At 45.6% G+C, this 26,218-nt stretch overlaps 1 protein-coding gene across 2 annotated transcripts in view; it reads right to left on the bottom strand.

Moving 5' to 3' along the window:
* Positions 1-26,218, bottom strand: part of LOC135194970 (WD repeat-containing protein 13-like) — an 89,293-nt gene that overhangs the window by 30,751 nt on the left and 32,324 nt on the right. For both annotated transcript variants that reach the window (XM_064221215.1, XM_064221214.1), the window contains exons 6-7: positions 21,654-21,857; positions 13,763-13,916 (exon numbers count right to left, since the gene is read on the bottom strand). In XM_064221215.1, the coding sequence (XP_064077285.1) occupies positions 13,763-13,916; positions 21,654-21,857 (358 nt within the window). The remainder of the gene's footprint in view (positions 1-13,762; positions 13,917-21,653; positions 21,858-26,218) is intronic.

Consider the following 26,218-nt stretch of genomic DNA (forward strand, 5'->3'; position numbering starts at 1 on the left):
TAAGATTAAATATCTGTCAACAAACACTAATGATATTACAGGCTACTCCATAACACCATCATTGTCATGAAATTGTACATCATTCTAAATTAAAGGGAAAGTTGTAGCAGGAAATGCTCACATAAACTGGCAGCTAACTGGGAAGAGAAAGAACAACACAAAAAGGCCAAAGTAATTTTACAAAGGTAAACTGTAGGCAGTAGCTCCTACAGGAAGGACTGAAAATATTAACTACCTTATGCAAATCCATTAATTTTACATAGCCTATTCATACTTCTACACAAGCTGCAGATCCTTCCTTTCAATTATGGAAGAATAAAGGTAGTACTGTCAAACACAGAAGAATATTGTTTTTAACCACTGGTTGCAGGGACTTTAAAAAAGCAAACAGACTCACTGATTGTATTGTCTAAACCTATTATAACTGCACAGATGGAAGGAAAGTAGGGTAATCCTTATGAAAGTAACCAACACATAAAAGGGATTTTGACGTAAGGAAAAATCTATTTCTGGGCGATTGGCTCGTGTCGCCAGCGAAATATCCTTTAATCTATTATTTCTAGGGTAAATGTACTAACACATACCAGAGAATAAATAAAATAAAGAAAAAGGTCAGTATAACTGACTCGCTCACCCCCTCCAAGAGGGTGTCGGTATGAACACTAGGCGAGTGAGACCACTACCACGAGCCAAATACCAATAGAAATCTCCCACAACAAAAACCCTCCATGAGGAGAGCCGACCCACAGAGTGAGCAGCTCGTACTACTACTACTCCATCCCATGCTGCCGACTGCTGCGCCTCTAGTGGCCATCCTGAAGTTAGCAGACAATCTTGGGCGAAGGGATGGGTAGGGTGGGATTTCGCTGGCGACACGAGCCAATACGCCCAGAAATAGATTTTTCCTTTACGTCCAAAATCCCTTTTTCTGGGCTCAGCTCGTGTCGCTGCGCGAAATCGTACCAGAGAAATAGCACAAGATTGTAACAAAAGAAATAAAATAAAATAGAATAGTCTCAAAAAAAAATAAAAAATAAAGTAAATATAAAAAACAGAGGATAATTGCTAAAAAGATACAAATACACAGTGATACAAAATAGAAATATGCTTAAATTACCCTTAATTCTAAACATGTTTCTATCATAAGGTAATTTACATATGTACAGAGGTAAATTGGCTTACATGTAACAAAATAGTATCTGTGTAAAGTCATGTATCAAAATATATAACAGCAATTAAAAAATGAACAAATTAAACAACAATGAAAATATTAAGTTAAGGAATGCATATGACTTAATATACAAAACCCGTAACCTTTATAATTGAGATGTATCCCCTAGCATAAAAATAAGGGGGTAACATCCATGAGATCAAAATCCATAATCATCTGTGAGTGTCCCTAGCAAAAAATAAGGGGCACCCACTACATCATCATCAAAGCAGCTAAGACACCAAGTGAATGTAAATGAACACGGTAGGAATAGAACGAACTGTGGGTGAAGCAGGTAGAAAGGAGGACTGAATCTTCTACTACAAATTAACTAGAATCAGGGGAAACAATGTTTCCCGCTGCTACTGCTGGAAATTTCAGAGCTTCCAAGGACTTAAGGTAATGGCGTTTGAACACTGTCGGCGATTTCCATCCGGTATACTTTTTCAACTCATCGAAGTTCATGTGTTGGAAATAATTAATTGAGGTGGCTACTGCCCTGACATCATGTGCTTTCGGGAAAGAGTCAGGATTGGCTGCTTAATAAAGTACAGGATTTGTTGCCTGATGCCTTTAATGGATAAAGTTCCACCTTTTTCCCTCTTAAAGAGGGGACCCGATGAGGATGAGGAGGTCCTGGACAGAAAGGCTCGTAAGGTTGTAACTGGGCAAAGAGATACATCTTGTGGAAGGGGTAGTACCTTCCAAGGTTCCCACCTCATCAAAGGATCTTCATTCTTTGCTAAAAAGCTACGTTCCGGAGAAAGTAGTACTTCCCCTGTGGGAAGGAATTGAATATGATCCGGATCTCTGGATAAAGCCGACAGTTCTGAAATTCTTGCTCCTGAAAGCTAAGCTTAATAAAAACAGGGTTTTCCTTAAGAGCATTATAAACGAGCATGTGTCATTATCGGTTCTGAAGCCAGTTTTAGAACATCGTTTAAGAACCATGAAACTGACGTAGGCCTTACAGAAGGTCTAAGTCTAGCACATGCCTTAGGAATAGACGAGAAGTAGGAATCCGTCAAGTCTATGTTGAACCCAAATTGAAATATCTTTTTCAAGGCTGACTTGTGTCCGTAATCGTGCTAGCTGCTAAACCTTTTTCAAATAAGGATCTGAAAAAAGGATATAGCTGAATTAACTGTCATGATTCTAATATCAGATTCTCTCAGGAATATTGCTAACTTTTTGACAGCAGCATCATACTGTCTCAAAGTTGAATCCCTTTTATCGGATTCCAAGAAGAGAATATTCTGAGGGTCAATATTCGCATCTCTTTTTTTGCCGCAAACTTCATGAAAATCATAAAGTTAGGGTTTTGAGAATCCCTGAGGAAGCGAACACAGTCTTCGTTGTACTGACTGGGAGAGCCTGGGATTGGGGATCCGAAGAGGACGAAGGCCCCAGCTCCAGAATTAGGGGGGGATACCAATTGCTCTTCGGCCAGTCTGGGGCTACTAGAGCCACTTGACCCTTGAACGTCCTGAGTTTGTTTAACACTTTCATGAGAAGATTCACTGGAGGAAAGACATAAAATCTTCTTCCAGTTGTTCCAGTCCAGAGCCAGGGCGTCCGTGGCATAGGCCAGAGGGTCCAGGTTGGGGGCTACGTAACAGGGGAGTTTGTGATTCGCTTGGGATGCGAAGAGATCCACCTGTAGCCCTGGGACTCTTTGAAGGATCCATTGGAACGAACTGTTGTCCAGTGACCATTCCGACTCTAGGGGTACTGATCGGGATAATGCGTCTGCTATGACGTTTCTCACTCCAGCTATGTGAGTGGAGGAGAGATGCCAACTGAACTTGTCTGCCAGGGAGAAGATGGCTACCATCACATGATTTAGATGACGTGACTTGGAGCCTCCTCTGTTTATACAATGTACTACCACTGCGCTGTCCAGAACTAGCTTTATGTGGGAGTACTTTGGTGGGCGCAACCTTTTTAGAGTCAAGAACACTGCCATTGCCTCCAGTACTTTATATGGAACTGACTGAACTGAGGTGACCAAGTTCCTTGAACTTTTGGACCTGGGAATACCCTCCCCAACCGCTTAAGGACGCGTCTGTGTGGATGGTAATCCCTGGTGGAGGGAACTGAAGGGGTACTGACACTGACAAATTCTTGACTTTCGCCCACGGCTGCAGTCGATTCTTTAGAATCAGAGGGACTGAAGATAGTTTGTCCCTGGACCTGACATTTGCTCGTGAGCGCCAGATTCTGGTTAGGTCTTTCAGTTTGGCTTTCATTAAGACGTTTGTCACTGATGCAAACTGGAGAGAACCCAGGATCCTCTCCTGAGCTCTCCTTGACGCCAGTTTGTGACTTAGAAATTGCTTGACTGACTTCGCTATTTCTTTCCTTTTTGGTTGATGGAATCGACAGAGTATGGGAGGATAGATTCCATTGAATGCCCAGCCAACTGAAAGGTCTGACTCTGGAGTGAGTCTTGACTTGGTCCTGTTTATCTTGAGCCTAGATATTCCAGAACTGAATCACTTTCAGTGTGGCTCTGTTGCATTCCTCGACTGTTGGCGCCCAGATCAACCAATCGTCGAGATAGCTACTACCATAATCCCTTGTGATCTGGAGTTTGTTGCACTACCACTTCCGCTAGTTTCGTGAACACCCTGGGTGCCACGTTGAGTCCGAAGGGAACTACCTTGAAGGAGAATGTCTGGTCTCCTATCTTGAAACCCAGATATGGACGGAAGTGTCTTGCAATAGGGATATGATAGTAGGCGTCTGTAAGATCGATAGAGGTGGTGACGGCCCCACGGGGAAGTAAGGTCCGCACCTGTGAGATCGTGAGCATCTTGAACTTGTCGCAGCGGATGGCTAAGTTTAAGCGGGACAAGTCTAAAATTACCCTTCTTTTTTGTGAGCCTTTCTTTGGCACGCTGAACAAGCGACCTTGAAATTTTAATCTCTTGACTCTCACTACAGCTCCTTTCTGAAGGAGGTCCTCTGCGTACTCTGTCAATTCCTTGGAAGGAAGTTGACGGAAAGGTCTGGATGGAGGTGGGTTCGTCAACCAGCTCCAACCCAGGCCTTTTGACACTATGCTCTGAGCCCATTCGCTGAAGTTCCACCGGTGGCGAAAGTGGAACAGCCTCCCTCCTACCTGAAGTTCTTCATTGGTTCTGGTAACCGCCTCGGCCTCCTCTGAAGTGCTTTCCCCTGTTAAAGGGGCCTCCCGATCCTCTCCCACGAAGGAACGCTTACCTCTGCCTCCCTTACCCGAGCGGTCATACTTCTGTGAAGCTTGACTCTCGAAGGCTTGATTGTAAGCTGGAGAGATGGCGTAAGAGGTGGAGGGCTGAGGTTGAGGGGATATCACATAAATTGGCTGTGATTGAGCCTTAGAGGTGGAAGGTTGGGCTGTTTGCACTAAGGGTACCTGCTGGAAGACTGCTGAGGAAAGCGTGACTGCTTCTTCTGGTAAGGATGGAAACGCCTAGGTTTCCCCCGACCCTTACCTTTAGGTGTTAGGTCTTGCCTCCTCTTAGCCGTAAGGCCCCACCGGTCCTTAAGGCTCTGGTTCAGCCTCGTAGCCTCTGACTGGACTTCCTTCACCATAGCTTCTGGGAAGAGATCTGCTCCCCAGATGTTAGACGAGAGTAACCTATTCGGCTCATGTCGAATGGTTGCCTCTTGTAGGACATGCTTCCGACAATTCGTTCTAGCAGTGGCAAACTCAAACATATCCGACTGTACCGTTTGAGTCAGGGCTTTGGTCATGAGCTTAAAAAGCGGTTCTGAGCCATAAGCTATGGTTGCTACCTCGGACATAGCCATAGAGTTAATTGATCTGGCTAATCGCGATTTCGCGTCAAATTCAGCCTGAATAAGGCTATCTGAGAGCCTGGGTAGCTTTTCACCAAACTGCTCCATAGCACAGTCCGGTTTGAGTTTGCCAGCTGAGAAGGTGTTTGGCAAGTCCTCCCACAATTCTCCGGCTGAGGGGAGCAACGGAGATGTGGGATCTGCTTCCTTCAATTGAGGCATCGGGTCCCCCTTCTGGGGGGCCGCTGGGATGGTAGACCTCGCGATCTTTGTCAGGAACGGGAGCGGGGTACTCTCATCCATTGTGAAAATGGTAAAGGGACTCTTGAAAGGTTGTATCCTGGTATTAGAGCAATCCATGTCCTCTAAACATCTAAGCCATTCTCTCTGAGCCTGGTCTCGTGAATAGAGGACTGTCTCCTTTGGTACCCTATCATCCCGAACCATGGCTGAAGCTGTAAGCCTTGCGTAGCCTATGAACGGAGGCTGGAGGTCTACCGGGAAGAACTCGAAGTCCTCTATCCTTCGAGTTCCGAATTCCGGTATGGAAATGAGACCGTCTTGGAAGGGGGCGTATGACGCTACTCTCCATGGATTGTCATCGAGAACGGAGGTAGCGAGTCATACGGAGGAAGCTGAGTTACCACTCGTATTGGAAAGAAATGAAGGAGAGGCTAGAGGGACTTCTCTCAGTCCGGCTATAATGGAGTCCTGGGAAGTAATCCTATCCGACAGACGAGAGATCATTTGTTCCATGCTACTCTTTAGGGACCCAACCAGGTCGCCACCTGTTGCAACAGGCCAGAATTGGAGTCCAAGCCGGAGCTGCTGCGGAGGTGGAGGGTGGCTCTGAATCGGAACCAAGGGTAGCGGAACCGGTGACACTGCCGGGGTACGAGATCTCTCTCTGGAGGATTTACTCCTCGAGGACTTAGAGCCGGAGCTAGAAGCTTTAGACCTGTCTGCTCCGGGATTCCCAGCCGGAGACTTACGTGAGGAGGATGACGCCGAAGTCGACTTCTTAGACGACGACGACGTCTTAGTCAAGGATTTCATCGCTTGACCTTTGACCTTAGGTCTAACCGAAGCTTCAGGAGGAGTATATAATTCATCACCTGTAAAGCCTTGGAAGGATGGAGAGGTTGCAGGAGTAGAAGAAACAGTTACACCCAAGGGTGACCCTTGGGTGTCCACCTTACCTACCTCGACCAACAGGTCGTCTACACCTACCATAGGTTCCACGTTAATATCTAAAGTCGCGACGTCCGTGGAGATATCCTGGTCTTGGTCAGTTAATGAGGCAGCCAGCTGTTGTTGGATGAAGGCGATAGTAGGGGCCGCCTCTACTGGGTCGACGTATCCTGTCGCCTTGCCTCCGGGGAAGATTAATAGCGATTTACTTTCCTCAAGAGGCAACCTCTAACAAAACATCCTCCTAAGCCTTTTAAATAACTTGCTTCAAACATAAAGAAATGATATTGTTAAGATACAATAAAGTTTGTTCATACTTACCTGGCAGATATATATATAGCTGTATTCTCTGAAGTCCGACAGAATTTCTAAAAACTTACGACACACGTAGTGGGAGTAGGGTGGTTAGTACCCATTCCCGCCGCTGGGAGGAGGGTATCAGGAACCCTTCCCATTTTCTATCAGATTTCTATCTCCACTGTCTCCTGAGGGGAGGTGGGTGGGTACTTAAAATATATATATCTGCCAGGTAAGTATGAACAAACTTTATTGTATCTTAACAATATCATTTTGTTCATGAAACTTACCTGTCAGATATATATATAGCTGAATCCCACCTTTGGCGGTGGGAGAGACAGAAAAAGATTTTAGGAAACATATACATGTAGATGATTGACATCTTGGTTCCTTACCTATTAGCATAGCTGACTTCGTGATTACTGTCACCCAAGCCTGCATCTGCTTCACTAGAGTTACCAACAAGGTAGTGACCTGTGTAGTTGGTGCGCTCTAGATGATCTGTCCACGGGGACGTGACCACAATGTGACTAGACCATGACCATACTTCCGAGGGCAACGAGGCAAAACCACCACCTAAGTTAGCCTAACACATACTCCCACATAAAAAGGCTAATAGAAGGGAAGTCCGCATTCGGCCGGCCGACCCTACAACCATAAACATAACAAAGATTAAAAAACTCACCTACCCTTTTCTATGGGAAAGGATGAGTGCTACCTCCTGCCCCCAAAATAGTGTCTGAGGCGACATATGACCCAAGAGAGTAACAGTTTTCGTACGTCGTTCTCACCTCCCGTAGGTAGTGCGAGGCGAACACCGAGTTACTCCTCCAAAACGTGGCACTCAAAATGTCTTTGAGGGCCATATTTTTTTTCGCTGGAAAGGCTATCGAGGTCGAAATAGCCCTCACTTGGTGAGCGTTTCACTCTCAACCAGTCCCAAAATCACTGTCCTTGCAAGAAGAGTGCACCTCCTTTATGGTGTTCCTTAAAAAGAATGCCAGTGCATTCTTGGACATGGGCATATCTGGTCTCTTAACCGAACACCATAAGTTCTCCGCAGAACCTCTACAATTCCTTGTTCTCCGAAGGTATTCTCTTAGAGCCCTGACAGGACACAGGACTCTTTCTGGCTCTTGACCAATGATCTCCGCCATACCCTTGATCTCAAACTCCTTAGGACAAGGGTTGGAGGGGTTCTCATTCTTAGCCAGAAACGTCATTCCCAAAGAGCAGACCGCATTATGCCCTTTGAAGACGACGTGCTTACTAATAGTTTGTATCTCGCTAACTCTCTTCGCCGTCGCCAGAGCAATTAGGAATACAGTCTTCTTCGTCAAGTCTCGCAAAGACGCAGTGTGAAGAGGTTCAAAGCGACTTGACATTAAAAACTTTAGGACCACGTCTAAGTTCCAAGAAGGCAACTTAGGAAGAGGTACCTTGGTGGTCTCAAAAGATCATGGAGATCTTTGTTATTGGCTAGGTCTAGACCTCTATGACGAAAAACCACAGATAAAACACTTCTGTAGCCCTTAATGGTCGACACTGCAAGCTTCAAATCTCGTCTGAGATAAAGTAGGAAGTCGGCGATCTGGCTCACAGAGGTCGTGGTAGAGGGAACTCCTTTCTTCTTACACCAGCTCCTAAAAGCTGCCCACTTCGATTGGTAAACCGCGATTGATGATGGTCTCCTCATGGTGGCGATAGCTTAGCCACCGGTCTCGAAAAACCTCTCGCTCTGGCCAGCTTCTGGATAGTCTGAACGCAGTCAGACTCAGAGCGGAGAGGTTTTTGTGGTACCTCTCGAAGTGGGGCGGTTTGAGTAGATCTCTCCTTAAAGGAAGAGATCTCGGAAAATCTACCAGGAATGACATCACCTCTGTGAACCAGTCCGCTGCGGGCCAAAAGGGGGCGATTAACGTTAACCTCGTCCCTTCCGAAGCTGCAAACTTTCTCATCACTTCCCCCAGGATCTTGAAGGGGGGAAATGCGTAGAGATCTAGGCCCGTCCAATCCCATAAAAGGGCGTCTACTGCTACTGCTCCCGGATCGAGAACCGGGGAGCAGTAAAGAGGAAGTCTCGTCGTTCTTGAGGTTGCAAAAACGTCCACCAAAGGACATCCCCAAAGACCCCACAGTTCCTGGCATACGTTCTGATGGAGGGTCCACTCTGTCGGCAGCAACTGTCCTTGTCGACTGAGGAGATCCGCACGGACGTTCTCGACTCCGGCAATGAACCTTGTCAAGATCGTGATTTCTCTCTCCTTCGCCAAAGCAGGAATTCTTTCGTTAGAGAACAGGGGAGCGAGAGTGCGTTCCTCCTTGTTTCTTCAAGTATGCCAGGGCTGTGGTGTTGTCCGAGTTGACTTGGACTACGAGACGGGAGACTTTGTCTTGAAAGAACCGGAGCACTAACTGAACCGCTGCCAGCTCTTTGAAGTTGATATGCCAGGCTACCTGTTCCCCTCTCCAGGTGCCTGACACTTCCTCCCCCCCTAGTGTTGCTCCCCACCCCGTGGATGATGCGTCGGAGAACAACACTAGGTCGGGGTTCCGAAGCTTGAGGGACATGCCCTCTGACAGCTTCAACGGATTGAGCCACCATCTTAATGGCTCTTTACCTCTTCTGAGATGGTCAAAATCATTTCGAGGTTGTCCTTCTCTGTCCAGCTGTCCGACAGGAAGAACTGAAGAGGTCGAAGGTGTAGCCTCCCCAGGGAAACAAACTTCTCCAGCAAGGAAATGGTCCCCAGCAGACTCATCCATTCCCTCACCGAGCATGAATCCTTCCCTAGAAAGGCTGACACTTTTTCTATGCCTTGTTGCTGACGTTCCTGGGACGGAAAAGCCCGAAAAGCCACTGAATCCATCTGAATCCCCAGATACACGATGGACTGTGTTCGGGTCAGATGTGACTTTTCAAAGTTCACCAGAAGTCCCAGGGACGCAGCTAAAGACAGAGTCGTTTGCAGGTCCTTCAAGAGCCACCGGGGTCTGCGAAGGGAGGCTCGTATGAGCCAGTCGTCCAAGATAGAGCGAGATCCTGATGGTTGGAAAGATGGGCGCCACCCTCGCCACATTCTTCATTAAGATGGTGAACACAAATGGGCCGTACTCAGTCCGAAACAAAGAGCCTGAACTGAAAGACCTTTCCTTTCAGGACGAACCAAAGGTACTTCATAGATTGGGGATGTATCGGGACGTGAAAGTAGGCGTCCTGAAGGTCGAGTGATACCATCCAATCTCCAGGTCTTAAGGCCCCCAGAACTGACTGAGGTGTCTCCATCTTGAACCTCTGCTTCTCTATAAAGAGGTTCAGACGACTTACGTCCAAGACCGGCCGCCACCCTCCCGACTGTTTCGGAACTAGAAACAATCTGTTGTAAAATCCTGGCGTTGCCAGGTCTAAGACCTGTTCCACTGCTCGCTTCTCGAGCATCTGCTAGAGCAGGTCGAAGAGTATCTTCCGCTTTCTCGAGGATACGACGGGGACAAGTCCCTGGGAGTGGAAGTCAGCGGGGGCGGCTTTACGAAAGGGATTTTGTACCCCTTCTCTATGATGTTGAGAGACCAGGTGTCCGCCTCTCTCTCTCTCCAAGCTTCTCCAAACAACTGCAGCCTGGCTCCTACCGGTGACTGAAGGACGGATCTCTCACTTCTTGCCCCTAGACTTAGCCGGGCTCTCACTTCTTGCCCCTAGACTTAGCCGGGGCTCTACCTCTAGGAAGACTTCTTCCTCGGGGTGAAGATCTAGCTGAAGTTCCTCCACGAAAGGGCTTCTGCTTTCTACTAGATTGGGCTCCTGAAGACGTGGATGGGAAGGGCCAGTTAGGACGTCACGACGACTGAGCCAAAAGGTCTGAGTGGCTTTCTCTTGAAGGCTTACTGCCAGATCCTTCACCATAGCCTGGGGGAAGAGAAGGCTCGAAAAAGGCGCATACAAAAGCTCTGCCCTCTGTGCGGGAGAGACAGACTTAGCAGCAAAATTGCAATAAAGCGATCTCTTCTTTAAAACGCCTGCTGAAAAATGAGTGGCTAACTCCTCCGAGCCATCCCTGACGGCCTTGTCCATGCATGACAACACACTGGACAGCTCCCCGAGGCTAATCGAATCTGGCTTATGAGACTGGTTGTCTAACACTCCAGACACCAGTCCTAAGAAGTTGAATACTTCCAAGGACCTGAAAAGGCCCTTCAAAAGATGATCCAGTTCAGAAGTCATCCACGAAACCTTCGCTGAAGCTAAGAGATCTCCTAGAGGCATCCACAACACTGGTGAAATCTCCTTGCGCCGAAGTAGGAACTTTCAGTCCCAACTCCTCACCAGTTTCGTACCACATCCCTGCCTTACCGCTAAGCCTAGACGGAGGCAGGGCGAAAGTGGTCCTTCCTTGTGCCTTCCTAGATTCCATCCAGGTATTAACCTTACGAAAAGCCCTCTTGGTCGATAGCGAAGTCTTCATCTTAACAAAACCAGGTGCTTTGCTTGCTTTCGACGAAGAAAACTGCGAGGGAGGAGAAGGCGGAGCAGAAGGAAGGAAGGTATCCCCGAACGAATCACGGAGAAGTCGAGCTAAGACTTGGTAGTCCGAAGAAGCAGACGTCGAAGGCTGTTCTCCTTCAACCTCTTCCGAAGAGCAGCTTAACTCTCCTTCTTCCTTACCAGAGTGAAACCCCGAAGGAAGAGGCAAAAGACCCTTCGCTCCGAGTCTCATATCTGAGCGATGTCGAGAAGAAGTGGGGAGCGGATCCGAACCAGAATCCTTCACAGTCACAGGGTCAACCAAAGCTTGAGGTGAACGTGATGTTGCACGTAGACGTGAAGCGCCAGCAAGAGACTCGGGAAAAGCATCCGAGTGGGAGCGAACTTCCACGTTCGCGTCCAAAGCGCTTTTACGAACTCCTCTACAAGCGTCCATCCTAGCGTCCACGCGAGCGTCCAGCGAAGCGTCCAAACAAGCGTCGAGCGAAGCGTCCTTACGAACGTCCCGCAAAGATACCGGAACTGCAAAAAATAAAAAACTGACGAGTCAAGTTGATCTCGACACTAGAGCAGGTCTACGAGGAGCAGAAAAGGAAGACGCTTTTTCCTTACTACGAGGATCCAAACGTACTGAAGTCCGTCCAACAGGCTCAACTTCGTCGTCCACAAAAGCGTCTAGATCGGAATGCCGATCGTCCTCTCGCCGAGAAGAGAGGGGAGCGCGATGAGACCTCTCTCTCTCCAAAGAAGAACGAAGTCTAGAGGGCGAAACAACCGGAGATGGGGAAGAACGAGGAGAAGGCGGAGGAGACTGTCTGGTCCTTTTGACCGGCAGTCTGTCGTCCTTCCTGCGAGGAACCGTCTCCCTCTGTTTAAGCAAAGCATCCAGTTGACATTGCATAGCGAGTATAACTTCAGTCTGAGAAGTCTCCTTGCGAGGAGAAGAGCTGTGCCTGTGAGAAGGCGAGGGGCGAGGAGACACCTTCTTCCTTCTCACAGGAAAAGCCCTGGCTCTAGAGCGACTGGGGCGCTCGAAGGCGTCATCGTCAGATGACGTCCTAGTCTTCTTCTGGGGCGGAAAAGCTACGTTTTCCGGAGAAGACCGCCAATCAGACAAAGCATGACGTGAAGCGTCTTGATCTTGAAAGGTCCTCTTCAGGGGCCGCGAATCCAGACGAGATTCCCACCCCTTGCGCGGGGAGGACGCGTCGGAGGATGAAAAACAATTCTTAAGGAGGCGTGCTCGAGCATGCTCCTTAGCAGCCTGGGAAGCGTCTACAGGAGCTGCTGAAGGGACGTCAGATTGGTGGGGGATCCCCGTAACCCTCCTTCGGCCTTCGACATGCCCTCTCCCTGAGTCCTGGGAGTCCGGCAGAGGTCCCAGCCTAGAGGCGCTATAGGGCTGATCTGACGCCCCCTCCACTTCACTAGGGTCACTATCACTGCACTTAGCACTTTGCCTATTTTCAAGGGCAAGCACTTTGGATTCAAGCGTTTTCAAAGAATCCAAAATAAGCGAAAGGGCATTACCCTCCGCAGACACCACTTGAGGGCCCGAAGGCAACACTACGGGGTTAGGAGGTACAAACTCTACAGGAGGGTTAGAAGGGGATACATTAATACCCTGTCTGCTACCCGATTTACTCCTGGAGGAAGACCTCCTGATCCTGTCACGCTCTAATTTATTAACGTAGGATTCATACGTCTTCCATTGCACATCAGTCAAACTTTCGCATTCAGTGCAGCAAAAATCATACATACAAACAGGTCCCCTACAACCTTTACATACTGTGTGAGGATCAACCAAAGCCTTTGGTAGCCTCACCTTACATTCATCCTTCATGCACACCCTGGCGCTAGCCGAACTAGACCCAGACATCTTATTCAAGGAAAAAACCAAGCCAAAATCTAAACAATCCAAAGTCACGTATGTCTAGCTATCGATCCAATATCAAAAAACCCAAAAAGTCAAGAGGATACTTAAGCAAGAACAGTTTTCCAAAATCCTGAGGCGGAGGTGATGTAAACAGTTGTTTACAACACCGGCGACAGAAGAAATCTGATCGAAAATGGGAATGGTTCCTGATACCCGCCTCCCAGCGGCGGGAATGAGTACTAACCACCCTACTCCCACTATGTGTGTCGTAAGTTTTTAGAAATTCTGTCGGACTTCAGAGAATACAGCTATATATATATCTGACAGGTAAGTTTCATGAACAAAATAGTATTTATATACTCTAATCACCTGGTATTCTAACTCAAAAGTCATCAGTTTTTTTAAGATACTCTCTGATGACTCTGCCTACAAAAAGATGAGCAGCAAAGAACAAATTTGTGGGGTCTTGAGATGCCAAAGTTTGAGTCTTTGTGAAAAACTCTGACTCCTACAAATGCCAACTTCCTTTGAAAGCTTTGAGTGGGTGACACTGCTGAAGATTACATGGACTTCACAAACTCTCTCCCTTAAGAGTAAGATTTCATGGGAGATTTCTCCAGAGGCTTGTAGGACATTTTGGTTAAGGCTTTTAAAGACAAGAGGTAGACTCCAACAAGATAACTTGAAAAGTCTAGCAAGTATTTCACTTTTGAAATGCTGACATACTTTAGTTCTGAAGAATAGTTCCAAACTTTATCATAAGCTTCAAGGACTTAAGAAAGAACTGAATAATAACTTTAGAAAGCTGACATTTACTGGTTCCTGTAAAAGCACACAAACAGCAAGAAGCCAATCATGGAATGTATCAGCTGGAAAACTAAGAGAAGAAACTGAAGTCAATTAAGCACTAAATTCTTACCTGTGACTGCAGCAGTATGATGTTTGAGTGTGTGCAAAACTCTTGGCTGACCTTCTGATACTTGACACAGGGATACAGACCCATCAAGTGATGAGCAGGCTAGAAGTCCTTGGTCATTGTGAGCAAACTTCACCATTGTGACACTATCTGTGTGCTAACAAAAGAGAGCATGTAACAACTTACAACAAATATGATATTTTTATGATAAAATAAAGTTTCGCATATACTTACCGAACAGTTACATAGCTTATAGCTTCTTACCTGCGGCAGTCGAAATTCAAATTGTTGGCGCCAGCGGCATTGCTATCTTAAGTATAGGTGATACAAGACCCGCCCACATCCGGGAACCCTGGGTACTGCTAGCCTTCTACTGTCAATTTTCGTTTAGCCGACACGTCCATCTGTGGGGAGGTGGGTGGGCTTTGATTATGTAACTGTTCAGTAAGTATATGTGAAACTTTATTTTATCATAAAAATATCATTTTCACATAAGTGACTTACCAAACAGTTACATAGCTGAATCTAAACTACCCGGAAGGAGCGTAGATGGACTACATAAAAATGACAGTAAGACCACATTAAACAGCAAATGTTGCAGTACCCTACCTTGTGAGAGAGCAGCTGCAGGAGAATACTGCCTCTGGTTGGCGCTCTCATCACTCGCAGGAGACGTGGCAGTATAGGCCAGGGTCGTTCCTACTTAGTGGGATTTTGTAACCATGGACAAGACCGTTGGTTGACAAAATATTAAAAAACAGATAATGCCCTTGCCCTGGGCTTCAAAAACCAGATAAAAAACAACAGACCATCACCTATACCAAAAATAATGACATACTCAAAAGTAATAAATAAGATCTGGAGGTTCTCCAAAGTACTATGAGCCTCCAGTCTGCCCACGACTTAACAACCTATAACAAGGCGAGGAGACAGTAGAGGATAGAAAGTTCCCCTATGTTTCCTTTCCCAACACCATGCCCGCTACCGACAAAGGACCCAATTTACAACAACTATCATAGGTAGCCTCTACATTCTTCAGGTAAAATGAGGCGAACACAGATCTCGATCTCCAAAACGTAGATTGAAGAACCGAGGAAAGCGACATATTGTGCTTGAAGCTTAAGGATGTCGCCACTGCACGTATTTCATGTGCTTTCACCTTAAGCACATTTAGAGTCTGATCTTGGACTTGAGAGTGTGACTCCAGTATCAGACTTCTCAAAAAGAACGAAATAGCGTTCTTGGAGAGGGGTTTTGCAGAATTCTTAACCGAACACCAAAGTCGGTCGGAATTACCTCTAACGGATTGTGTCCTTGACAGGTAACATTTCAGAGCTCTGACAGGACATAGTAAAAATTCTTCGTCCATCGGACCCACTATATTAGATAATCCCTTAAGTACAAAAGATTTAGGCCATGGGTTAGAGGGAGATTCGTTCTTTGCTAAAAATTCGTTAACAAAAGAACAAACGGCATTATTTTTGAACCCCAACCTCTGTGGATGGCTTGTAACTCACTCACTCTCCCTGCTGTAGCCATGCGAAGAGAAAAAGTGTCTTCCTCGTTTACATCTCTCAAAGACGCTTCACGAAGTGGCTCGAATCGTGAAGACATCAGAAAAAGAAAATTAAAACTACGTCCAAGTTCCAGTCCAACAACTATCCTTCTTGGAATACTTTTACTGTATTAAATGATTTAATTAAATCTCCAATATCCTGGTTAGAGGAGATGTCAAGCCCTCTATGCTTAAACACTGAGGACAGCATAGCTCTGTACCCTTTAATTGTCACAGAGGTTTTAGAAGACGAGAAATTATGTCTTCTGCGCCACGTCCTAAAGACTCCCCACTTCGATTGGTAAAGCTTGGCAGAAGAGCTTCTTCGACAGTTAGCAATAGCCTCTGCCGCTCTATGAGAAAACCCCTTAGCTCTGACGAGTTTCCGGACAGTCTGAACCCTGTCAGTGACAGAGCGGACAAATTCTGATGATACCTGTCGAAGTGGGGCTGTTTGAGTAGCCGAGGATACTGAGGAAGAAGTCTGGGATGGTCTATAACCAACTTGAGAAGGTCTGGGAACCACTCTTTCCTGGGCCAGAATGGTGCTACCAGTGTCATTGACACATTTTGATGCGAGAGGAACTTGTTCAACACCTCTCTGATCATTCCAAATGGGGGAAAGGCGTAAACGTCTAGACCCGTCCAATCCTGAAACATTGCGTCGGTCTTCCAAGCAAGAGGATCTGGAACTGGGGAACAAAAGATCGGAAGTCGATTGTTCCTCGACGTGGCAAACAGATCCACTGAAGGTCTTCCCCAAAGTTTCCAAAGTTCCTGACAAACTTTGTCTTGCAATGTCCACTCCGTGGGAAGAACTTGGTTTACTCGACTGAGTTCGTCCGCCAGTACATTTAACTTCCCCTATACAAACCTCGGAACGAGGGAAATATCCCGATCTTGAGACCAGAGAAGGAGATCTTCTGCGACTTTGTTGAGGGAGAATGAATGGGTTCCTCCCTGATTCCTGATATAAGATAGAGCGGTGGTGTTGTCGGAGTATACTGCCACTCTCTTTCCCACGACCAAAGGAGCAAATGCTTGCAGACCGAACCAAATCGCCTTCAACTCCTTCATGTTGATGTGATTCAACCTCTCTTTCTCTGACCATAATCCTGAGATCTTTTTGGTTCCTAGGAGAGCACCCCAAACCGCTCCTGTCCGCGTGCGTCTGAGTATAATTCTAGGTCTGGGTTCCGTAATGTCAGGGAGAGACCCTCTTGCAATCTTTCCCTCGACATCCACCATCTCAAGTCCTTCTTGATCTCTTCCGACACTGGGAACGAATACGTGTCTGGTTGAGACTTCCGACACCAACTCGCTTTGAGAAAAAACTGAAGCGATCTCATGTGAAGATGACCCAACTTTACAAACGTCTCTACTGATGATAACGTCCCTAGGAGACTCATCCATTCCAAGGCGGAGGAGGACTGACGGTCCAGGAAATGGCTCACTTTTTTTTGAGGCAAGATTCTATTCTTTTCGGGGACAGAAAAACCCGAAAAGTCTGAGAGTCCAGAATCATCCCCAAATAGGGGATCTTCTGGGAAGGCACTATTTGAGACTTCTCCAGGTTGATGAGAATTCCCAATTGACTCGCTAATGACAGTGTCTTCCGTAAATCCTTCATGCACTGTGTCCTCGAACTCGATCTGAGAAGCCAGTCGTCCAGGTAAAATGCTGCATTTATGCCCAACATATTCAGCCATTTCCCCAATGGAGCAAGAACACGAGTAAATACTTGAGGGGCCGTCGAAAGGCCGAAACAAAGGGCTCTGAATTGATACGTCCTCCCTTCGAACACAAATCTCAGGAACTTCTTTGAACTCTGGTGAATCGGCACATGAAAATAGGCGTCCTGCATGTCCAGGGACACCATCCAATCGCCTGGGCGAAGTGCCGACATCACAGAACGATTTGTTTCCATATTGCAACTTTGTCTTCAGCACTAAAGGTTCAATGCGCTTACATCTAGCACTGGCCTCCAACCTCGCCGAGGCTTGTTTGGGAACTACTAGGAGTCTGTTGTAGAATCCCTGAGAACTGTCGAGGACTTCCTCTACTGCTCCCTTCTTGATGAGTGCATTGACCTCTGCTGCTAAAGCCAAAGCCCTCTCTGATCCTGGAGAATATGCTGTTAAGCTGATTGGTGTATCGGAGAGAGGAGGATCTAGAACAAAAGGAATCGAGTATCCCTCTCGAAGAACTTGCACTACCCATTGCTCTGCACCTCTTCGACTCCATTCTTCCCAAAAAAGATGGAGTCTTGCCCCTACTTTTGCCAACGTGAAGGAACGGCTTCTCACTTGTCCGAAGCTTTGGGGGGGGGGGGGGGGGGGGTGGGGGGGGGGGGGGGGGTGGGGTGGGGGGGGGGGGGTTTCTTTGAGGACTTGTACTGTGGACGCAAATTAGTCCTGGGTCGTTGCCACTTAAGTTTATTCCCTCGAAAGGGCTGCTTCTGAAGAGGAGAAGACTTTGCTCCTGTCGGAGTAGGCTCTTTCGGACGTCTAGAAGACTGAAGAAGAAGATCATTAGTAGATTTCTTTTCTAAATCCGATAGAATTTGTTGAATGGTTTCTTCAGGGAAAAGGTGAGATTTACAGAGAGGAGCAAAACATGAGAGCCGACTTCTGGTTATTAGTGACTCCTTTAGACACGAAAGAACACCACCTTTCTCTCTTCTTCATCACTCCCATTGTGAAAAGGGCTCTGGCTAATTCTCCCGAACCCCTAACCATCTCTAAACAGGCCTTTTAATCCGCACAGGACAGAACTCCTAACCAATCTGTGGCAAAATCTTCTTCTAAAGACTGACAGTCTTCAATCTTGCGAGCTAAAGAGGCAATAGTCCAGTCCAAAAAACTAAATACCTCAAAATACTTTAAAAATATTCTTCCCCGCCCAGATGGTCAAGCTCGGAAGAAGAAAATAAAATTTTAGCTGACGAAAAAGCTGCTCTTCGGTGTGAGTCCACTAAACCGGAGAAGTCTCCCTGGGAGGAGGCAGACACTCCCAAAGAAGGAACTTCTCCAGTTGCATAGAAGCGATACGCTTTACTCTGAAGCTTAGAAGGCGGGAAAGCAAACGAAGCCTTACCTGTTTCCCTCTTCTTAGAAAGCCACTCTGTTGACTCCTTAAGTGCCTGCTTCGAGGACTGAGAAAGAACCAGTTTAGGTAGACACGAATACGCTGTCTTCCTATCTTTAACGAACATTGAAGGCGGTGAAGACGGAGAAGCAGGTTCAAAGTAATCTGGATAAGTGGAAAGAAAAAATTTAAGAAGACTCGAATAAGCCGACGAATCCTTGTCATCTTGATCCAAAGCTTCCTCTTCAGACTGCACGGAAGCGGAGTCGAAATCAGGCTTATGTTGTACCCCGGTGGAGGATTTCAACAAACTCATAAGATCCTGAAAATGCTTCTTAAATGGAGCTAAGGTAGAATCGTCTAACACTGTAAAAGTCGATGGTCTTTCAGTCGAAAAACGATTCTTTCTAACAGGTGAAGTCTCCGCACAACGAGTCGACACAGGTGAACAACCAGTCGAAATTCCTATCGACTCACGGCGAGGGGAGTCGAACGAAGACGAGCGAATACGCTTCTCTGGACAGTAATACGGAGTCGAACGAGGCGACCGAGCCGAAACTGCGACTGAGACTCGCTTGGGAGAATCGAGCGATCGTGAATTATCACGAAGTTTAGTCCGAGATCCATTGCTTTTAGCCGAAAAATGCGACTGTGGAGAAGATTCACTAAATATCACATCCGGAGCAAAACTACATGAAGGTTGAGGACTCCAATGCCTCTTAGACTTCTTAACAGGAGTCGGTGACGAATCACCCCCAAGAATCGAATGTCTTTTTAACGGTCGAGACACCAAATCACTTTGCCTTTTGCGCACTGGCGATTGCACTTCCGAATCAGAAGACAGACGAGAATCACAAACACTAATACCTTTCCACATCTTTTTGGACGACACCCGCGAGTCGACGGCTGACCGTGGGCAAACTCCCCCAGACTCCTTCCGATCTCCAGTATGTCTTCTCCCGGTTGCGGGGGAGCGGGACAGTGACCTTCGTCTGGGAGTCGAGGGGGAACGGACAACCGCCTCCTCAGGCGCAACATTAACACTTTGCATTGCACTAGATTTCACTGTACTATCTACGAAAGCTTTAAAAGACATTCCTAACTTCATAACTGATTCAGCTAACACTTCGAACTTTTTATCCATCTTAGACTCAAGCAAGGCAATGGTGTTGGGTTCGGAAACATGGGCAACTTGAACAGGGGTAATCAAAGGAGAAGTAGGAGGACTATTAATTGGAGAAATATTCTCTAATAAAGGAGAGGCAAGAGAAGACTTATTTGTCTCTGAAGGAACAGGAGTAGTTTCTAACCTATTCTTACTACTAGCCCTAAGAGCTGCCTTCCTCTTCCTATCTTTCTCCATTTTCTCAGCATGCGATCTAACCGCCTTCCATCCCTGTTCATCCAATTCTTTACATTCATCACATGTCACATCCATACCATTACAATTTTGTCCTCTGCATTTAGTGCACTTAGAGTGTGGATCGTGACATAACTTAGCTAATCTTGTTTTGCAGCCAGCGCTGCAAAACCTTACAGCAGATGAACTAGAATCTGACATAATTAGCAATAATGACAAAAAACTGAATAGAGATAGCTAACTGGCAAGAAAAAACCAAAAACTTTTACATCACCAAACAAAAACCAAAATCCAAAATGGCGACGCAGGAGACTGCAGCGAAAATCTCACAGGTCTTACCCCGCGAGCGGCAGAAACGAAAATTGACGGTAGAAGGCTAGCAGTACCCAGGGTTCCCGGATGTGGGCGGGTCTTGTATCACCTATACTTAAGATAGCAACGCCGCTGGCGCCAACAATTTGAATTTCGACTGCCGCAGGTAAGAAGCTATAAGCTATGTAACTGTTCGGTAAGTCACTTATGTGAAAATGTATACTAAAGCAGAATTCTCAACTGTAACAGAGTTTATGAAAGTCATTCTTAAGTGGAAACATTCATATAAACTCAGTCTATCATTAAATTACAGTTGTTAAAAAATGTAACAAATGAACACAGTGATTGTTTGAAATTCAATACAATTTCATTAGGGCACTTTGCAGTACAAATCTGTCCTCAATATTGATTACAATTATGGGATAAAGACTATTCCCCCTGAGGTAACCATATAACATTAAAAAATTCAACAATATTTGATGTTTTGTTAATATGTAAACTAATTCGCCTATCATAATGTAAGGTGATTTTCAAGGAATTAGCATGCACAACAGATACTGTATGGTTATTTTGTCCTAAAAATAACCATATATCAAAGAAACCACCAAAACACATTACAAGAGGGAGCCAGGTACCTTTTAGTTCACAGGGATGAATGTCTGGAAATCTCTTGTTTGAAACTTATGATTCCTTGCTGGAATACTTTTTTCTGATACAATTCCTCCCCTCCCTCACTTTGACTTTGGATGAAAGTCAAGGATATACAAGAAAAATTCAAATTTTAGTTTACAAATTTTAACCACCTAGCAAGCTACATTTTTTCTGAAAAGGCTTCAATGCCTCCTTTTATTGCCTTATGCGAATATACAACGTTCCAGTTAACCCGCTTTTATAATTAGTTTTGTTCTTATTACGACTGTATTAGCATGTACAAAAGCAAACACATTAATACAATTAGGCCACTGGTGCAAAGGATGTATGACTGTAGCTGACTCAAGTTATGAGGCTTCAGTTCATTGACAAATTGGGCGACAAAAAGCCCAAGTATAAACAGCGAGATCTTTATAAAAAAAAAGTTCACATACTGTACTCATAACCAACCACAGATATGCATAACATGCAAAGTGTTAAGTTTCAAAACTTATGGCAAAAGTGACACAAAGTTTTGTCTCTCTCCTCTGATATTTATTAGTTTTGTGAGGCAGGGTATTCAAAGCTTGACACCAGAAAAAAATCTATGTGGGCTGAGAGTAATAGAATGTTTTTAACAAGAGCATTTGCACACGAGGGCTAAGAAGCTCACCATCCTCACACAAAAGGTCCATCAACTCTAAATGTTACATTCCTATCTCTCCAAAATCTAATCTGCTGTTGCCAGTCACAAGGTCAAATTCTCATAAAAATCTACACAGCTTTCATAATAGTCCTGCAACAAACCATGCATGACAAAGAAAAGAAAAGAAAAAAAACTCTTGTCAGGAAGAAAATCCCTGAGCATGCAAATATATCAAAAGACAAAACGGCAGTTATTCCAATCAGATATGTACTAGATGAATAAAACAAAATTTCAAATGTCTTACCTGGTCAAAGATGTGATGGACACCTGAAAAAGCATAATTTTCTCCTATGGTAGTTCCACCTACAATTGCTCTTGATGCTTCTGCTCGCTGTGTGGGGACAACAGATCCTGTAGGTGGTGGGCCATGGGGCCCTTCAATCCCTTGACTGCCCGGCTGCAACATCATGTTACTCATGCTACGGCTCATACAGCGGGGAGAATCTCCCTGAAAATGTAAAGGCTTCACAATTACAACATCCCTACATTGACTGACAAGTTATCATCATGCAGTGAAGATGGGTTTATGTTGACAACATATTTGATAATAGTAAAACACAAAGGTAAAGGCAATGCACAAGTATGTGGATGACAAAGAATAAGACTGTTGCAGATTGGTTTGAGTATGTAGTAGATGGTACAAGAGGAAAGGAACAACAGTCTCCACAACCTGACTGAATAGGATCCCAAAAAGGGATTTTGACGTAAGGAAAAATCTATTTCTGGGCGATTGGCTCGTGTCGCCAGCGAAATCCCGCCCTACCCATCCCATCGCCCAAGATTGTCTGCTAACTTCAGGATGGCCACCAGAGGCGCAGCAGTCGGGAGCATGGGATGGAGTAGTAGTAGTTGCTGCCCACTCTGTGGGTCGGCTCTCCTCTTGGGGGGATTTTGTAGTGGGAGAATTCTATTGGCATTTGGCTCGTGGTAGTGGTCTCACTCGCCATAGTGTTCATACCGACACCCTCTTGGAGGGTGAGCGAGTCAGTTGTACTGACCTTTTTCTTTATTTATTTATTCTCTGGTATGTGTTAGTACATTTACCCTAGAAATAATAGATTAAAGGATATTTCGCTGGCGACACGAGCCAATCGCCCAGAAATAGATTTTTCCTTACGTCAAAATCCCTTTTCTGGGCTCAGCTCGTGTCGCTGCGCGAAATCGTACCAGAGAAATAGCACAAGATTGTAAACAGAAATCAACAAAACAAAAAGAGGTCTCAAATAAAAGGTAAAATAAAATAAAAGAATATAATTGCTAATAAGGATACATATACACAATGATACAAAATAGAAATATGCTTAAATTAAACTTAATTCTAATAATATTTCTTAACTTAAGGTAATTTACATATATACAGGGTAATATGGTATATAGTACCAAAATGGTATCTGTGTAAAGATATGTATCAGAAATCCAGAGCAATTAACATAATAAGTTGAACAAAACAAACTCAACAATAATAATATATAAAGGAATGTATATAACTTAATATACAAAACCCGTAACCATTACAAATAAGACTGTATCCCCTAGCATAAAATAAGGGGATGACATCCAAGAGATCAATATCCACAATCAATTGTGAGTGCCCCTAGCAAAAAAAAAATAAGGGCCACCCACCACAACATCATAAAAAGCAGTAAGGAACACAAGGTAAACCGTAGATGAACAAGGCAGGAATAGACGAACTGTTGGGTGAGGCAGGTAGAAAGGAGGACTGGATCTTCTACTAAAGATTAGGTAGAGTCGGGGGAAACTATGTTACCCGCTGCTACTGCTGAAAATTTCAGAGCTTCCAAGGACTTTAAGTAATGACGTTTGAACACCTGTCGGCGATTTCCATCCAGTATACTTTTAACTCATCGAAGTTCATATGTTGGAAATAGTTAATTGAGGTGGCTACTGCCCTGACATCATGTGCTTTTGGAAAAGAGTCAGGATTGGCTTGTTTAATGAAGTACAGGATTGTTGTCTGATGCCTTTAATAGATAAAGTACCACCTTTTCTCTCTTAAGAGAGGACCCGATGAGGATGAGGAGGTCCTAGACAGAAAGGCTCGTAAGGTTGAAACTGGGCAAAGAGATACATCTTGTGGAAGGGGTAGTACCCTTTCCATGGTTCCCACCTCATCAAAGGATCTTCATTCTTAGCTATAAAACTACGTTCCGAGAAAGTAGCACTTCCCCTGTGGGAAGGAAAACTGAATATGATCCGGATCTCTGGATAAAGCCGACAGTTCTGAAATTCTAGCTCCTGAGGCCAAGCTTAATAAAAATAGAGTTTTCTTAAGAGCATTATAAACGAGCATGTGTCATTATCAGTTTCTGAAGCCAGCTTTAGAACATCGTTTAAGAACCATGATACTGACGTAGGCCTTACAGAAGGTCTAAGTCTAGCACACGCCTTGGGAATAGACGAGAAGTAGGAATCTGTCAAGTCTATGTTGAAACCAAATTGAAAAATCTTTTTCAAGGCTGACTTGTTTGTCGTACGTAATCGTGCTAGCTGCTAAGCCTTTTTCAAATAAGGATCTGAAAAGGATATAGCTGAATTGATTGTCATGACCTAATATCTGATTCTCTCAGGAAGGTTGCTAACTTTTTGACAGCAGCATCATACTGTCTCAAAGTTGAATCTCTTTTATCGGATTCCAAGAAGAGAATATTTTGATGGTCAATATTCGCATCCCTTTTTCGCTGCAAACTTCATGAAATCCATAAAGTTAGGGTTTTGAGAATCCCTGAGGAAGCGAACACAGTCTTCGTTTGTACTGACTGGGAGAGCCTGGGACTGGGAATCCGAAGAGGGCGAAGACCCAGTTCCAGAATTAGAGGGTACCAATTGCTCTTCGGCCAGTCTGGGGCTACTAGAGCCACTTGACCCTTGAATGTCCTGAGTTTGTTCAATACCTTCATGAGAAGATTCACTGGAGGAAAGACATAAATCTTCTCCCGAGTTTTTGTTCCAGTCTAGGAATCCATGGCGTCCCGTGGCATACGGCCAAGAGGGTCCAGGTTGGGGGCCACATAACATGGGAGTTAGTGGTTCGCTTGAGATGCGAAGAGATCCACTTGTAGACCTGGAACTCTCTGAAGAATCCATTGGAGGAACGAACTGTTGTCCAGTGACCATTCCGACTCTAGAAGTACTGATCGGGATAGAGCATCTGCTATGACGTTTCTCACTCCAGCTATATGGGTGGAGGAGAGATGCCAACTGAACTTGTCCGCCAGGGAGAAGATGGCTACCATGACATGATTTAGATGACGTGATTTGGAGCCTCCTCTGTTTATACAAATACTACCACTGCACTGTCCAAGACTATAGCTTTACATGGGAGTACTTTGGCGGACGTAACCTTTTCAGAGTCAAGAACACACTGCCATTGCTTCCAGTACGTTTATATGGAACTGGCGGAATTGAGGTGACCACGTTCCTTGAACTTTCTTGAACTGGAATATCCTCCCCAACCGCTTAATTAATGAAGCCGTCTGTGTGGATGGTAATCCCTGGTGGAGGAAACTGAAGGGGCACTGATACCGACAAGTTCTTGACTTTCGCCCACGGCCGGAAGTCGATTCCGTAGAATCAAGAGGGGGGACTGAGGATAATTTGTCCCTGGACCTGACATTTGCTCGTGAGCGCCAGATTCTGGTTAGGTCTTTCAGTTTGGCTTTCATCAGGATGTTTGTCACTGATGCAAACTGGAGTGAACCCAGGATCCTTTCCTGAGTTCTTCTTGACGCCAGTTTGGTGACTCAGAAATTGCTTGACTGCTTCGCTATTTCTTTCTTTTGGTTGATGGAATCGACAGAGTATGGGAGGATAGATTCCATTGAATGCCCAGCCACTGAAAGTTTGACTCTGGAGTGAGTCTTGACTTGGTCCTGTTTGATCTTTGAAGCTAGATAGTTCCCAGGAAAACTGAATCACTTTCAGTGTTGCTCTGTTGCATTCCTCGACTGTTGAAGCCCAGATCCAACCAATCGTCGAGATACGCTACTACCATAACCCCTTTGCGATCTTAGTTGTTGAACTACTACTTCCGCCAGCTTCGTGAACACCCTGGGTGCTACGTTGAGCCCGAAAGGAACTACCTTGAAGGAGAATGTCTGGTCTCCTATCTTGAAGCCCAGATACGGACGGAAGTGTCTTGCAATAGGGATATGATAGTAAGCGTCTGTAAGATCGATAGAGGTGGTGACGGCCCCACGGGGAAGTAAGGTCCGCACCTGCGAGATCGTGAGCATCTTGAACTTGTCGCAGCGAATGGCTAAGTTTAAGCGGGACAAGTCTAAGATTACCCTTCTTTTTTGTGAGCCTTTTCTTTGGCACGCTGAACAAGCGACCTTGAAATTTTAACCTGTTGACTCTCGCTATAAGCTCCTTTCTGAAGGAGATCCTCCGCATACTCCGTCAATTCCTTGGAAGGAAGTTGGCGGAAAGGTCTGGATGGGGGTGGGGGTGGGCTCGCTAACCAGCTCCAACCAGGCCTTTTGACACAATGCTCTGAGCCCACTTGCTGAAGTTCCACCGGTGGCGAAAGTGGGAAAACAGCCATCCCTCCTACCTGAAAATCCTCATTGGTTTTGGTAGCCTCCTCGGCCTCCCCTGAAATGCTTTCCTCTATTATTAAAGGGACCTCCCGACCTCTCCCACGAAAGGATCGCTTACCTCTGCCTCCCTTACCCGAGCGGTCATACTTCTGGGAAGCTTGACCCTCGAAGACCTGATTGTAGGCTGGAGAGAGAGCGTAAGAGGTGGAGGGTTGAGGCTGAGGGGAGATAACATAAATCTGGCTGCGAT

Source organism: Macrobrachium nipponense, chromosome 15 (genome assembly GCF_015104395.2).
Source record: "Macrobrachium nipponense isolate FS-2020 chromosome 15, ASM1510439v2, whole genome shotgun sequence".
Classification (NCBI taxonomy): domain Eukaryota; kingdom Metazoa; phylum Arthropoda; class Malacostraca; order Decapoda; family Palaemonidae; genus Macrobrachium; species Macrobrachium nipponense.